Source organism: Myodes glareolus, chromosome 5 (genome assembly GCF_982192425.1).
Source record: "Myodes glareolus chromosome 5, mMyoGla1.1, whole genome shotgun sequence".
Classification (NCBI taxonomy): domain Eukaryota; kingdom Metazoa; phylum Chordata; class Mammalia; order Rodentia; family Cricetidae; genus Myodes; species Myodes glareolus.
Window position 1 is genome coordinate 65057580 of NC_142030.1, and position 16837 is coordinate 65074416.

The window sequence follows — 16837 nt, forward strand, 5'->3', positions numbered from 1 at the left end:
AATATTACTTAGAATAAATTATACAACACAATCTAAAATAAACAAAGGAATATGCCATTAGAGAAAAGGCTGGTAATCAAAAGAAAATAGCAAAGCTCAGTGTATACTAATTCTAAACAGGAAACTACTAAGAGCAAAACATTTAATCAAAGTATAAAGTCAAAACTCTTATTGTTCCATTTAATAATACAGATACATACTTAATTTAATATTTAGTGGCAGACTTAATATTAATACTTCATTTAGCACTCCCACAGCATTTTATCTTTAGCCAAGAAACAAATGAAACAAAAAGTAAGTAATTGAACAAACTAGGGAAAACATGAAGGTATAGTTTAAAAAATGTAAATGGTGGGCTCACATGTCAACCCACATACTGGTTTGTACATGCATACTCAAAAAGACACAAATTATTATAAATAATTACTATAAATTAGCAACAACTGGGGGGTCTACAAAATAGAGATGTACTAAAAACAAACAAGTAAGCAAGCAAACAAACATTCAAATGGCTGAGTACATGCCTATAATCCCAGCACATGGAAGACAGAAACAGTATGTAGTTCAGGCTGGCCTACTACATACAGCTTAAACTACAACCCCTCCCTCCAAAAAAAGAGAAATCAGAAAATCAGAAGAGAAATTTTGAAAAATTACTCAAGAAATCAAATGGAGAAAAATATTCTAACAGAACAATGAGATAGTTCAGTGGGGAAAAAAAACGCCTGGAAAGCTGATCCAAAAGTGGAAGGAGAGAACACACTATTAGAGGTTGTCCTCTGACCCTCATACGCATGAAAGTACTCATGTGATACCCTCCTACACACATATCTGTAACAGGAAGTAATGTTTTTTAAAATATAATAAAATTTTTTAAAAAAGAATAAGCACAAAACAAAAAAGCAACAAACCTAATTGGTGTCTAAACACAAAAAGAAAAACTGTAGATTAGTTGGCAAATGCATGCCTCAAAAACACAAGGACCTTTGCTTTTAATCCCTAGAATTTATGGCCCATGATTATAATCCCAGAACTGGGGAAGCTGAGGCAGCCTGGCCAGTCAGATTAGTCCAGCTGGCGGGTTCTAAGTCAGTGTGGTTGTCGTCTGGCTTCCAGACACATGTACAAATATGAACCTGCATGCACACAAAAGCATATTGCAACTATATACAATCAGAAGTAAAATCACCTCAAATATAACAGTTCTAAAATCACTATGACAGTTTCACAAAGATTCATTCAGTAAAGAAGCAAAACAATGTCACACACATTTAACAAGTGTATATTGCACAACACTTGAGAAGTGCAGAACTTACTATCTACCAGATGGCAAATATTATATGCAAAGAAATTAAATCCTTTTCAAGGAATGTACCTAACAAAGGAAGTAAAAAACACCTATAAGAAAAGCTATGAAAAACTAAAGAAAAAAACTGAAGGAGATACTAGAAGGTAGAAGAATCTCTCGCATTCAGGGATCAGCAAAACTAGTATTATAAGCATGACAATAACACTGAACAAAGTTTACAGATTCAATGTAATCTCCAACAAAATGTCAATGATATTTTTACAGAAATAGAAAAATAAAGACCTAAAGTTCAGGGAAAAAAAAAAAACCACAAAGACCCCAAATAGCTAATGCAATCCTGACCTAAGAGAACAAACTAGAAATACCATAACATATAATTTCAAATCATACAGTAATGCAACAATGAAGAAAATAAAATGGTTACCACACAAAAACAGGCAAGACTAAAATAGAGGATCCAAAAGTGACCCATGTAACTACATCTACAGAATTCTCGACAATGGGTTCAAAACAGATCTTGAGAAAAACAGTCTCTCTGGCAAATGGTGGCATGAAAACTAGATACCCGCGTGTAAAAGCATAAAAATAGAACCGCACCACTTACCCAGAATTTCAAAACACAACAAATAAACAACAACCACAAAAAGAAAACCATTCAAATACCTTACTATAAGACCTCAAATAGCCAGGCAGGAGTGGCATACACCTTTAATCTCAGCACTCGGAAGGCAGAGACAGGTAGATCTCTGTGAGTTCGAGGCCAGATTGATCTACAGAGTGAGTTCCAGGACAGGCTTTAAAGCTACAAAGAAACCCTGCCTTGAAAAATCAAAAGACCTGAAATTTTGAAAACACTGGGAGAAAACACAAAGATCCAACACAGACAAGGACTTTCAGAATAGTATTTCAATATCAAGAATCAACAAGTAGAACTGAATCAAATTTAAAAACTTCTGCATAAATTAAAGGTGTGCTTAAGACTGCAGAGTGACTTCAAAGGCAACATGGCAGAATTAATGAAAACTTATTTCAAAGAAAAATAAAGAAAGAAATAAAAAAAGAAAGTAACAAAGGAAGCCTGGAGATTTAGCTTAGTGGTAGAGTTCCTTACTGCCTAGCATTCATAAAACCTTGAGTTTAATCTTCAGTACCAAAAAGAATCCCTGGAGACTAACAAGGGAACTATCCCAAGCATAAGGGTAATGGTACATGAACAAATCAAAGAGTGCTAAATAGTATAGAGTACAAACCTGAGATCCCAGTATTCTAAAGGCTCTGGCAAAAAGATTTGAGAATTCAAGGCCAGCTTGAGCTACAAGACCCTCTCTCAGAAAAGAAAGAATTAAAATTAAAACAATAAAAGTCAGAGTGTTTCTGTTATGGTAAAATTAAATCAGCAAATGACAAAAAAAAAGAAATCTTCATATTCAAGTAATGTTTATTTCTAAGTAATCCATTGTCAAAAACAATACCCCACACAAAGTACAGTTCAAAAGCATATGATGTATCTAAAATGATAAAAGAAAGTACAACAGACCCCTGTATAAAAAAAGCCCACATAACAAGTGCAAACAGTAATACATGAGAAACAAACATGCAAGTAGCAAGGGAGTGACAGAAGCAAAAATAGAAAAAAACACAGGATAAACAGTCAAAAATTGATTTTTAGAGTAAAATTGATATATCCTTGGGAAGAACCAATCAATAATTGATAAAAGAACAATAATGCTATAAGCAATATCAGAAATAAAAGAGGTCATTAAGTTTTGAGAAGACAATAAAAAATTAAGAACAAACTTACATCAAAAGTTCATGGTAGAGAACTTATCAGGAAAGTGTAACATAAAAAGTGACCAACAAACGTTTGGATCCACATGTAACTATTTAACTGAATCAATAATCTGAAATCCACTGAAAACAAATCAGATCTAGATGGCTTTTCTAGCTAGATTCTAAACACTGAAAAACAGACATGCATCATCAACTGCATAAATTCTGCTCACCCCAAACAAAAGAACACCATGAGAGTATATGCCTCCCAAATCATTTGTTAAATTTAACAATCTTTACAGCAAAACTGCACAAGATCTGCATAACAAAAACACAACTTCACTATCTCACCCATGAACATCAACACACAAAAATATCTGAAACAAAACACTAATGATCCAAATCACACATAAGAGTACACAAAAAGCACACAGTTTGCTTTACACAAAAAGTTGAATTCAAGTAATGGGATAAACTATCCTGGTGGGCCTCCTAGAATACAAAACATTCTCTAAAAGACAACCCTGCAACAATCTTGATGGCTGGTCACTATAGATACATAGCTGACTGACTTTCTAATGTTAAACCTATTGTTTATCCAGATTAAGAAAATGAAAAAAGATAAATTCTATGATTATCTCAGATTACAAAACTCCTGAAGTATACTCAATCCCATTCATAATCGAAGAAAAAAAATCCTCTTACTCAGGAGAATAGAAATATATTTCCTTGAATGATTAAAAACAAAACAAAACCCTAAGGGGGATAAAAACCTACAGAAAACTCCATACCTAATGGTGACACGTCGAATGATTTCACTTTGAGAGCAGCATCAAGACTAGGATGCTCAGCTATCACCACTTCTATTCATCACTGTACCGGATGTCCTAGCCAGCAGAGTAAGACAAGAAAAATAAATAAAAGATATAAGGATCATAGAGAAAGACATTGAATTGTTATTGCAGATTATGGTGTGTACATAGAAAACATAAAGGAATCTACAAATAAGAATTAATGAAAGTCTAACAAGGCTGCTGGGGACTAAAAATATGTAAGTCAGTTGAATTTCTATATATCAGCAATATTAAGAAAATAAAATCAAAGACAGATAAGCACTGAAATCATAATATCTAAATGAGATATGAAAGACTAGTCTTTGAAAGTATCAAAAATTTTAAAGATGGTTTAAAATCTAAAGTATGTAGAAATATCAAGTTCATGGGTTCAATGGCACAATGCTATGAAGATATATTCTTCTCAATTTTCTATAAAGTCAATGTAATCCCCATAAAAGTCTCAGCAGGCTTTACATGGAAATGAATTAGCGGATTCAAATATGTGTAAGAAAATGCAAAGAGCCATAAATACACAGGAGTTTCTTGAAGCAAAGCAGTCACTTAAGGTTCTAGTACATAATATGGTACTTCCCAAAGGATAGACAAGTCAAGCATGGGGGCAGAAAACAGAGTCCAGAGGCAAATATACATATACATGGACACATAAGAAATGAAAGTGAAAAACTTAAGAATAAGGGGAGAAAGGATGAAGTTTTAATAAAGAATTTTTGGACAGCTGAGGAGCCATGTAAAAAGATCTCTAAATACCACATTATACAAAAAAAACCCCAATCTCCAAATAAAGCAAAATTCAAAATGTGAAAGATAACAAAACAAAATTTCAAATGAAAGACAATACAGAAAAATATCTGCATAACCACAGGTAAAGATTCTTTACCTAGCACTAGCACCAAAAAAAAAAAACTTAAGAAAGATAATTTTGATACTATTAAAGTTAAAAACTTCTATCCATCAAATATCCATCAAATAGTGCAACAGAAAAAAAGTTTCCCAAATAGAAGAAAACTTGATCCTTGTGTTAGATAAATCAATATAACAAAGAATTTTTATCAAAACAATTTATAAGCATTAAGCCACAAAAAATTAAGTAAATGAAAAAGCTACAATTAAACTTGTGTAAGTAGTGCTTCAGATGCACATAAAAAATAATCCACAGAACCAGCAAGCGTAACACCATGTGCTCAACCTATTAGTCATCAAAGAAAAGGCAAATTCAAACTCCAAAGAGATAGCAATGCATACCCGTAGGAAAAGTTTTTAGTTTATAAACTAGAAAAAGTCACTGATAACTTCTGGCAAGAATAAAATGCAATACAAAAACCCATACAGGTCTGTAGAAGGAATATGCAATCCAAGGAGTACTGCTTAGAGAACACTTTAGCATTCTCTCTTTAATGTAATATATACATACCCTACAACTTACTGATTCCATTTATACATGTATCTTATACACGTAAATATTCTAATACACACCTATGCACAATACCAGCACTGTTCATGAACAGTCCCAACTAAAATCAACCCAATGTCCACCAACAATTATTTTTATGAAAATAATATATACTTATTCAGTGAACACTTTGAAATACAATCGGTAAATATCACAGTAAGTTTTTTGTCAAGCAGATGAGCTAGGATCATTTGGGAAGAGGAATTCTTAACTGTGAAAATTTCCCTGCCAGATTAGCCTCTGAGGCATTTTATTGATTAATGATTGGTATGGCAGGGCCCAGGTGACAGTGATTGGTGGTACCCCTGGGCAGGTGGTCCTGAATCCTATAGAAACAGCAGGCTGAGAAAACCACGGAGAACAAGTCAGTAAGAGCACTCCTCCATATCCTCTGCTTCAGTTCCTGCCATGAGCTCCTGCCCTGACTTCCCTCAGTGATGGAAGATGACTTGAGACTTGTTAGCTGAAATAAATCCTTTCCTACACTGGTTGCTTTTGATCACAGAGAGTTTTTTTGTTTTTTATTTGTTTGTTTGTTTTCTCACAGCAGTAGAAACAACTAATTCAGACATCCAACTAGCCATGTGTATCCATACAGGTGAACCTTAACATTGAGGCACATAAGGGCGGGGCAGATTACATTCTGCACAAATACATTTACATAAAGCTCAAATACAGAGACCTATAAATGCTTAAGAAGCAAAACATTCAAGAAAGGTAAGAGAAGTTACTACCATAAACATCAGGGTGTTAGCAAACAGGAAAGGGAAAAAGGAATCTGAAAGGGTAGTCAGGAACCTTCTGGAATCCGAGCAATGCTTCAATGTTTTATTTTATAATCAAGAGAGTTGTGTATATATTATTCTATTCTAAAGGATACACTCAATTGATACAGCTTTCCATGTTTTATTTAATATAAAATGGTAAAAATTCAATTCATTCCAACTGAAATCAACTATTTAATAAAGAGGGTCCAAAAATTGCCAGAAAATCTATTTCAAAAATAAAGCAAGTGAAAAATTAAACAATGATTCTAATACTAGTACAGATTTGAATGGATACAACTGCTTTTTACCTGGAATTCAAAATTCTTCTACCGTTCTATGAAAAAAGACATTCATCTAAATACAGTTATTAAATGCTATGATAGGAAAACTCTACTGTGACTGCTAAAGATCCTCTCCTCGTAATATTTATATCTATGTGAGGAACTCCCTCTTAAGTTTAGAGCAGAACAATGTTATTTTTTATTTTAAACAAAGAAAAATTGGTGAAACTGTTAACGTAAAAATGAAGTGTCGACCTGTGAGATGGCTTACGGGATAAAGGCACAGACATCGAGTCAATCATCTCAGTAGGATCTCTGGGATACACAGGGTAGCACAGAACATGTTCCCTCATGATGCCTTCTAATCTACATATGCCACCCCTTCCTATCCCAACTGCACAAAGTAAATAAAATAGAGTAATTATTTAGACTTTAATAAATTAGCTCCTCGGTCACTTGTAATAATTAAAACTAAAATAACCAAAATTAAATCAATCATGGATACACTAAAAAAAAAATGCAGTAGTGATGGTGTATGTACTGATTCCTATAGGCTCCAATATCCAGAAGCACTTGGACAAAATACAGTACAAGTGGAAATGAATCTCAAGGACATTAGACTCAAGCTAAAGGTCCCAGCACAACTTCCCAAGAAGTTTAATGACAAAAACAGAAAACTAGTAACAAAGCCAAGGATTCAATGAAGTAATAGAGATAATACTAGAAATTACAGCTACCAGAGAAAAGACATATTAGACTCACTCATTAACAGAATTACTGCTGGCACACAATTCTCCTTCCCACCTATCATTCCAATTTTTGCACTTTACGACAGGTTCTGTTCAAAAAAAATTTTAGGCGAATATTCATACAAGAATGACTAAACAGAACTGCTCCAGGAACAAGGACAGATACATTTTGTGACTAATACAATAAAAATAGTATCTCTACAGAACAAAGACTAGATAGATTCAGATTTCCTGAGCTTAAGATCCCTTAGCTATAACACAAATCCCTAAGATGGACCAATCAGTCCAGGGGGCTCCACCTCCACACTGCTCTGTGGGATCTGAGAGTCAGAGCAAACTCATGCACAGATGAAACTGAGGCAGACACACATCTCATGGGAAATGAAGTCTTTCATCTCAACCCACCAGGATCAGTTCTTTGGCCAGCACCTACTAAAACTGTGGTGGTGCTAACTTCTTAGTTTGCTACTGAGAGTAAAAGTCTCTGCCCTTTTGAGGTTTTATAAATATAAAAAAATTGTTAACACTTGAAACTATACAGAAAAAAGAAACTTAATAGTGAATGAAAACTTTAAAAATTTCAGAATACAGAAAATTCTCAGACATTTCGTTTAAGTTCTTCCATCCTGATGGCTGGGTTATTCGCTGTACTGACAAGCTTAGTCATCAAGGCCTTTACAAGGTATCAAGTACTTTACAACTAACCAAATATCATTTAAAAGAAATTGTAAGTCTAAGACAAAAAGAAATAAGTGAAGTGACTGTAACACTATTTCATGCATTCCATTTGATAAGTGAAGTAGGTAAGAAATATGAAAGCTAATCAGTTTTATAGAGAATTTTCCACCACAGGAACAGGAGACAGGAGGACTCACAACGTACACACTGCATTTAAAACATCCACAAATCACACGTTTTCAGTTTTGTTACTTGTAGTGATCCAAGGATCAGAGCTTCAACAACATCTAGGACTTGCTAGAAATTAAAGACTTCCTTTAATTACAAAAAAAGAAAAAAGAAAAAAAGATACTAGAGTGACTTGACAGAATAAACTCGTTAGCTTAGGTACTGTGTGTAGTGCTAGAGAGATAGCAATTAAGAGTATTTGCTCCTCACGCACAGGACCTAGGTTCAGTTTTTAGCACCCAAATGGCTCACAAGCATCTGTGAATTCAGTTCCAATGAGGCCCATCCTCCTCCTCTACCCTCCAGAAGCACCAAGCACACTTGTGGTACAATCACATACACGCAGGCAAACACTCACACAAATAAAATAAAAATTTTTTTAACTTTAAAGAAGCACTGGGCTATAAAATAATGTATATAAATGAATAACTGACCATTACCTGCTCTCCCACAAAAACCAAGAGATAAGTGACTGTTAAACATGTAATAAAGATACTGTTTTCTGTTACCATACAAAATAAAATTCCACAAAAGTTGGGATAAAAAAAGTATAGTCACAAACCATGGAAAGAGTGTTTAGCTATTCACACAAGCATATTCCAAATCTTATCTTAACAAAGCCAGAAGTTAGTAACAAGATGAATAACCAAAAAGGAAACTACAAAGATGATATAAAGTTCTATAATTACTAATAATTTTTATTTTCAAGTTAACAATCTAAAACACAGTATTAGGTAGATTATATATTTTAATGAGGTCTTAAAAATAAAAATGTTAGAATTAGGAAGAAAACATATTTTAGAGATTTTTTTTAACATGTTCTCAAGGGCACAGACTTGATCTTTACATATTATCTCTCTCTCTCTCTCTCTCTCTCTCTCTCTCTCTGTGTGTGTGTGTGTGTGCGTGCGTGTGTGTGTGTGTGTGTGTGTGTGTGTGTGTGTGTGTGAAATGACTAAGGAAATATGTGTACTAAATTAGAATATTAGAACATTCTGCTTATAAATCAGTGAATACAAAAATTGTATTTTAGGTATCCTGCATGACTTGAGACTTTGAAAATAGGTTTTGATTATTTTTTTCACACGCATTTTTCTATATCAAAAACTGCAACTTTATAAGTTTTATTTAAATCTCCCTGTTTTTGATGAAAATTCATGACAGCTCTATTTACTACTTCTTATAACTTTAAGATGAATCATTATGGTAAGTGATATACACCGGAGTATTCACCAGGGTCTCATATTGTATATAGTGGCAAATACTCTACCACTAAACTATATGCCTAGCCATTAAAGTAAGATCTACTGAAAACTATGTGGCATATACCGCCAAAAAGGGTTTTTGAAAATAGTGAATTGTGCTGGGCATGGTGGCATGCACCTTTAATCTCAGCACTCAGGATACTAAGACAAGCAGATCACTATGGGTCCAAGATCAGCCTGGTTAAGAGTCCCAGACCGGCCATAATGAGACCTTGCCTAAAAACCAAACCAAAACAAAAAAGAATACAACAACACCAAAGAAATAGTAAGGTTTTTTTTTTTTAAATAACAAAGATTAAGAATCCCCCCCCCAAATTAAAGGCTTCTAAATAAAAATATTTAAATGTTTCAACCTAAAATGCTTATACACAATAGGAACAAAGAATAACAAAAACTAAACATAAAGTAAACATGAAACAACATACCTCTCTCTTATTTCTCCTTGCAACCTTGAGGAATTCCATAAGGATCTGTAGTTGAGCTGCATGTGATTCCTAGAACATAAAGTTTTAATATTCCTTAACAAATACAAGCTCAGAGTTTTCACTAACCAACTGTACAACAAGTACTACAGATCTACTTAAGTTAGTTTATTACTTCTATCTAATCAGTTTTCCCATCTGCTAATTGCAATTTCAAAAACCAAGATACTTTCTATAAAAAGAAAGAAAGAAAGAAAAACAAGAAATTTATGCTCTGCATGTTAAAAAAACCCACCATGTGTAGGTAATGGCTTCTTTTCCCCAACCAAACTCAGCAACATCAAGACAAAAATAACAATGGACTTGATGTAGTTCCTAAACATGAAAATGATTTTCCAGAAAGTGTCATTTGCTAGGATAAGCATTAATAAATAGGAAGTTATCTCTAACTTTCAGAAACGTAGGCTCTCATAAGACTGAGCCTCCTACCATTCACAGGTGTTTATAGGGGGCTCTGAAGCCTCTGTCCTGTAAAGAGGAAGCAGCTCTTTGTCAGTAGAGTAGCTACCCTTGAGAATCCCTCTAAGAAACCCTTATTTGGACCTGGGTGGAATAGTTTCTTTGATATGAAGCTGCTGCCCTCTATTTGGGGTAAACAGAAATACACTGCCAGGAAGTCATACAACACCTACTCACACAGATATGACAATTGATATAAATATATTTTGGCAAAGTTTGCTTTAAAAAAAATCAAACGTCTGAAAACACACACAAATAAAAATAAAATATATATTTATATATAAAGGAGGATAGAGTACCCCAAACTAATAACTGATTGATGACTGTATTGATAAATGATGATTACGACCATGACATTTGGTATGTATCCTAAAATTCACAAAATGAACTAAGGAATTCCAGATGTGTAGAATAATATGTATGTCAAGACCTAAAAACAGCCAGACTGTGGTGGTACATGCCTGTAATTTCAGCACTCAGGAGGAAGAGCCAGGTAGATCTCTCAGTGTATGTAGGAAATTATAAAAATATATTTTAAAAAAGAATGAAACAAAAGAAACAAAAAAGGTACTAGAATATAACTAACAAAGGCCTATATAATAATTAAAAAAAAAAAAACTAGTTTCTGCCAGAGAAGGGAGGAGGGAGATCTAATTTTCTCCTGAGGCAGAGAATGAAGATCTGACTGAGGTAAATAGGAAGGGACCACTGACTCCATCCACTTCTTTATCTTAATAAGTGTGTGTGTGTGTGCTGTTGTGTTGTATGTGTGTGTACCTGCACATGTGGAGGTCATGAAACAATATTTTACAGTCAATTCTTTCTTTCCACTATGGAATCTAGGGAGAGAATTCACTCATCCGGTTTGCATGGCATGGCCTTTCACCCTCTGAGCTATCTTGTCAATCCTCCACCTGCTTCATAAACAGTCTACCAATCCTATGCCTGGTTTTACTAACCCTGACACCTGATACTCCCAACTGCAGAGCCTCTGTCTCACAATACATACAGTGTAAGTTCTTAGCTTTGTATCACTGTTGGTTCAGTGTACAGTTTTGTCTACCTTGAAAATCTATTACCCCATATTCATCTGCTTCAGAACTTAAAAAAACAGGCTTAAGAAATACTTTTTTACATGTGTTTAGTCTAATTTAAAAAAAAATTGGTACTGACAACACCTTATTATTTCCAAAACATTCTAGGCAATTTTATTACATAATAGATTATCATTTAAAACAAACTATCTTCTAAGTTTAGGCACCACTTACTGCTTCCAGTTGTTTCTTCTTCTGTACTAGTAATTCCAACATGAGGTTGACATTGGCCAAATCAAGGTTATCCTGATCAGTTCCTAGCAAATCTTGAAATATTTGCCACCTATGTCCATTCTAAAATTAAAAAGAACATGGAAAATTAACACGGTTTTAAATTCTAAAGCAAACACTGAAGAAGTACTTTCTACATCAAAAGCAAACTGCATTCTCATTCTTACTTCTCCCCAATTCGTGGAGCACAATTTAAACACTAACTCTACTTTCAATGAATATATAGCTAATAAGTATAAAAGGCACACAGAAAGCAAACATTAAGTTGACATCTCTAAGTAATTAAGTATATTAAGTTGACATCTCAAAACACCTGGATTTTCAGACTTGCATTTGGTAAAATATTAATTTAATCACAGCTGTCTCAACAATTAGGGGCTAATCCTTTTAGTTAAGAAACTTTGCACAGCTTGTTCAAAATACCTTGACATATGACCTGTCACATGCTATATACAAATAAACCCTATTTAAGGTGATATACCACCAGGTCCTTCAAATGATGGTCAGTCTGGTAAACTACTACAGATAATACAGTTAAACAAGTTATTATTTAAGTATTCTTAAATAAATGTGTTTAAGAAAAGTCAATTATTTCTTAGGTATTAATATCTATTATCAAATAAAAAAATTAAAATGAATTTAGTAGAAATAGGAGAAAGGGGGGGGCTAAGAATATTGTTTAGTTCACAGGGCACTTGTCTACTATATACAAAGCCCTGGGCTCAATCAGCAGTATTATAAAACGAACAAAAACAGTAATAGTAATAAGAGCTGAAACATACGGTGCTACTCACTGAGTGGTCCAATTTGAACCTCTTTTCCTCAAATCTTTGCTTCTGTTTGAGAATGAGTTCATTCACTGAAAACAAAAATAAAAAAGCACACAAAATTTGTATATTTGTTTTATTTATCTTCTACTTGTTCTGTTCAGGTAGATTTTATCTTAACTTTACAGAGTATCAAATTTAAAAAAATATAAAGGACAAATTGTTAGCTTTCTATTCTATTTTGAACTAGGAAAATATTTTCTATAATTGTCATACGAAATTCTTTATAATTAATTCTATTACTGCAGAAAATTCTTTATAATATACACCCCTCTTTTATATGTTTCTCAATACTAATACTATTGGTATCTGGAAAAGAGATTATTTTTCATTGTGTGAAAACACACGTATTCTATGAGACAAGCACTGAAGATTTTACTTTGTTGTAACTTTTCTATAAATCTAAACATTTTGGAAGAGACTGATAATTAACTATTCAAAATCATTTCACTGTTCTTAGTAACAAGATTATTTTTCCAGAGCTGGAGAGATGGCTCAGAGGTTAAGAGCACTTGCTCTTCCAAAGGTCCTGAAATCAATTCCCAGCAACCACATGTTGACCCACAACCATACGTAATGAAATCTGGTGCTCTCTTCTGGCCTGCAGGCATACATGTAGGCAGAACACTAAACAAACAAACAAACAAATAAATAAATAAATAATTTTTAAAAGGTGTCACTCATGTACCTGTTTTTTAAAAAAAGATTAATCTCAGACTGCCATATATAACTTTCAGGGATGTCAAATCTGTTCTCAATGGTGTGACTAATCAGAAGCCAAACTAGTGACTTTGTTCTTAGCCAGGAATTGACACGAAGTCAAAGTCACACAGTTTGATTTTGGTTTTCCAGACAAGGTCTTACTATGTACCAAGCTTGACTAAGGTTCCTGATGCTTCTACCTCAGCCAGGGTTATATGAATGCCACACACAGCCCAGAAACACACACATTCCTGGTCAATTAGAGATGTGCTCTCTTTCAGATGAAAGAAAAAAAAATTCTTTCTCTCTCTCCAGAAAGAGATGGTATCTGATACTTCTTAAAGTCATTTTGAAGTTCTGGGGTAGCTATGTAATGAATCAAGGCATATCCTCATGACAGAAAAAAAAATATTATCAAGGAAGTGCTAAGTAATTAATTCTGAAAATTCTCTCTAAATGAATACAATTTAAACAATGTTTAAGGGACTTTAACTTGTATTTGGGATTTTTGTTGTTTTTGTTTTTGCTTTTTTGTTTGTTCGTACAGACAAACATACTAATACCAAAAGAGCTGATAAATGGTGTTAGAAAATTCTATTATGATGCAGAAACTATTTGAGAAACAAATGGAACAAGACAGAGTTGATATTCAAGATGAAATGCTGAATATGGTCCACCACACAAACAAATCAAAATAGATTCCAAACCACCTTGGGTTTGAAGCTTCAAAACTGAATGAAATGATCTACAGCCTCAAATAACTCAAACTAGCAAAAGAGATACATATGGTATAGTAGTTATAATATAATGGGATAACTAATACTATCATTGATGTAGACTTACAGAGTACACAGGCCATCTAAAGGTCAAATAAGAATGGAGCCAAACTATGCATAGACTCTCTAGATATAAAAAGATGAATAAAAAAAATACAGATAAAAGTATATATTTACAAGTTGTGACCTACTCATGAAACATCAGAGGATGGTTTTGTGAAGATTAATAGGGCTAAGATTTAGAACCAGAATATTAATACATCAGTCTGGTTCTAAAAAGTGGGAAACAAACACCTCATAAAATTATTACAATCTGATAAAGAGAGAGAGAGAGAGAGAGAGAGAGAGAGAGAGAGAGAGAGAGAGAGAGAATCTGAAATAATACAATGGAGAATGAACAAGTAACAATAAACCAGAGTGGTGCTAGAGAACGGCTAATCAGTTAAGGGACTTTGCTTCACTTAGAGAGGACCACCTTCGGTCCCCAGCAACCGTATAGCAACTTATGGCCACCAAAGCCTTTGTCTGGCCTTCTTGGCATATACTTGGTACACATAAATATATGCAAACAAAAAGCTCATAGACACATAATAAAAATAAACCAAACTTTTAAAAAGAATAAACTAAGTTTAATGTTTCAGTTATATTACATTATTAGCATTTAAATAAGAACTGTGACTTAAATAGTTACAATACTGCATGCTATTAAGTATCTTAAAGTCTCACACGCCACTCTCTGATTCTTACCAACACATTACATGGTTTTTAAAGGTTACAAACTGCAAAAACAGTTATAGAAAACAAAGGTTAAAATGAAAAAGAAAATACATTAATAGGTATGAAGTATTATAGCATACACCACTATAGAAAGATTATATTACAATAAAAAGGAAAAACAGGCATGGTGGCACAGGTTTATAAACACAGCAGCATTTGGGAGTACCGCATGGTAAAAATACAAGCACCAAGGACAAGCTGAACTGTACAAAAAAGAATAGCACAATCTCAAACACTTTTAGCAAGGAAATAATGCAACTAAGCAAAATAAGCTTTACATTGACTCAGAACTTTTGTGTAGATACTGAAAACGCTTGATTATTTTTCCCTTCAAAAACTATACTTCAAAGGTGTTATGCACAATACTGGAAGAGAAAACCAACTGTCAATCTTATGCCACTGTGAAACATTTGATCTGTATTAACAGCCTGTCTAGCAAGGCATATCTCACCAGTACAAAAATGGAACAACCACTACGGGATTAACCATCCACTTTCTGACTGGATTTAATGACCAATCCACAAAATGAAACCATACCCGACACCACTGTCAGGCCTAAACCTGTGACTGGACAGGTACGTAAGTTCTAGAGGAGAACCTCCTACAATTATTCTGCTGAATGGACAGACAGTATTACACTTAACTGTCAACTAATAAAAGGCCACACATCTAAAACTATATGGGCACCACAAACTGGACTTGATAAGCATAAAAGAAAGAGGACACAAGACTAGGTTGGTAGGGAAAGAGGAGATAGATTTGGAAGGAATTGGGAGAAGGGTGAATATAGTCAAAATACAGTGTATGAAATTTTCAAAGAATAAAAATTACTTTTTTAATCAGGCAGTGGTAGGCCATGCCTTTAATCCCAGCACTTGGGAGGCAGAGGTAGGTGGATCTCTGTGAGTTTGAGGTCAGCCTGGTCTACAGGGTGAGTTCCAGGGCAGGCACCAAAGCTACACAGAGAAACCCTGTCTTGAAAAACAAAAACAAAAAAAAAATTTTTTTAAATCATGTCTTTAAACAGTAGTTTGGCTGGGAAATAAAAGAACTGATTTTTTTTCTTTTTTTTCTTACGTATATTTTACTTCTTATAGAATTTCTTTAAAAAATATCTTTTAGTTTTCATTTTAAAATGTGAATAAAGTAGAAGTCTCTTAAAATACAAGCTCCATATGATTGACTATTTGGCATGAAACTTTTAACCAAGACTTTTATATCTCTAATCAGGTCTCAGAAAAATGACTGAGAAGAAAGGTAAAGTCTATATTACTTTAATAGTAATAGTATAGTAACCCGAGTTACTCAACTGGTTTGTGTCTCAGTGTCATCATTTAAATAATAAGTATAATCAGACTGTATCTCATAAGACTTCATAAAGATTAAATTAAGCCATATCCATAAAGTATATAATATAGTGTCTGGAGCTCTGACTGCCTAAGAGTGAATATATGTATGGGACAGACAGACAGACAGGCAAATGGGAAGAGGGGGAGAGGGTAGGGAATGAGAGAAGAGGAGAATGAGAACAGGGAGAAAGGGAAGAAGAGGGGACAGAATCTCCCTGTGCAGCCAAACTTAGAACTAAATTTAAAATCCCGCTACTTTATCCTCTGAAATGCCAGGAGATTACAAGTGTTCACCACCATACAGGTCTAAATATAGATTTTTAAGCTTATAAAAAGAGGTAGATTCAGAACAAAACTAAGAAAAGTTAAATTACAAACTTTATAAACAAAGAAACACACATACTTGGAGGGTGGGGTGGAAAGCGGGGATAAACTAAAGAGTAAGTCTTGAAAATGGTGGTAGTACTTCAAGACTCAAGGGAAGAAAAAAGGAGCCCTAAGAGTATTGAGGGTGTTTTAGGTTTTGTCAATTTCCTTCCTTTTCAAGTCTGAGTAATAGTCTACTTTGTGTTTTATCCACTTTGCCTTCCATGGCTCCAGCTCCTGTGAACAACGATTCTAGGAATGTGCACATACAAATACTTCTGCAGAACTCTTCTTCCAATTTTGCTTGGTATCTACTTATAGTAAATTGTTAGATCATGAAAATATTATTTTCAGAAAACACCATACTGTATGTATTCCACTCCAAACACAACACACACAGCTTCTCCATGTCTTTGCTTT

General features: G+C 33.9%; 1 protein-coding gene across 2 annotated transcripts in view; it reads right to left on the reverse strand.

Moving 5' to 3' along the window:
- The window catches only part of Cop1 (COP1 E3 ubiquitin ligase), a 123166-nt gene that overhangs the window by 91216 nt on the left and 15113 nt on the right, over positions 1-16837 (reverse strand). The window contains exons 4-6 of one of the 2 annotated variants that reach the window (XM_085688035.2): positions 12415-12479; positions 11564-11683; positions 9780-9848 (exon numbers count right to left, since the gene is read on the reverse strand). In XM_085688035.2, the coding sequence (XP_085544161.1) occupies positions 9780-9848; positions 11564-11683; positions 12415-12479 (254 nt within the window). Of the gene's footprint in view, positions 1-9779; positions 9849-11563; positions 11684-12402; positions 12480-16837 lie in introns of both variants that reach the window. The other variant, XM_085688034.2, reaches the window with a different exon arrangement.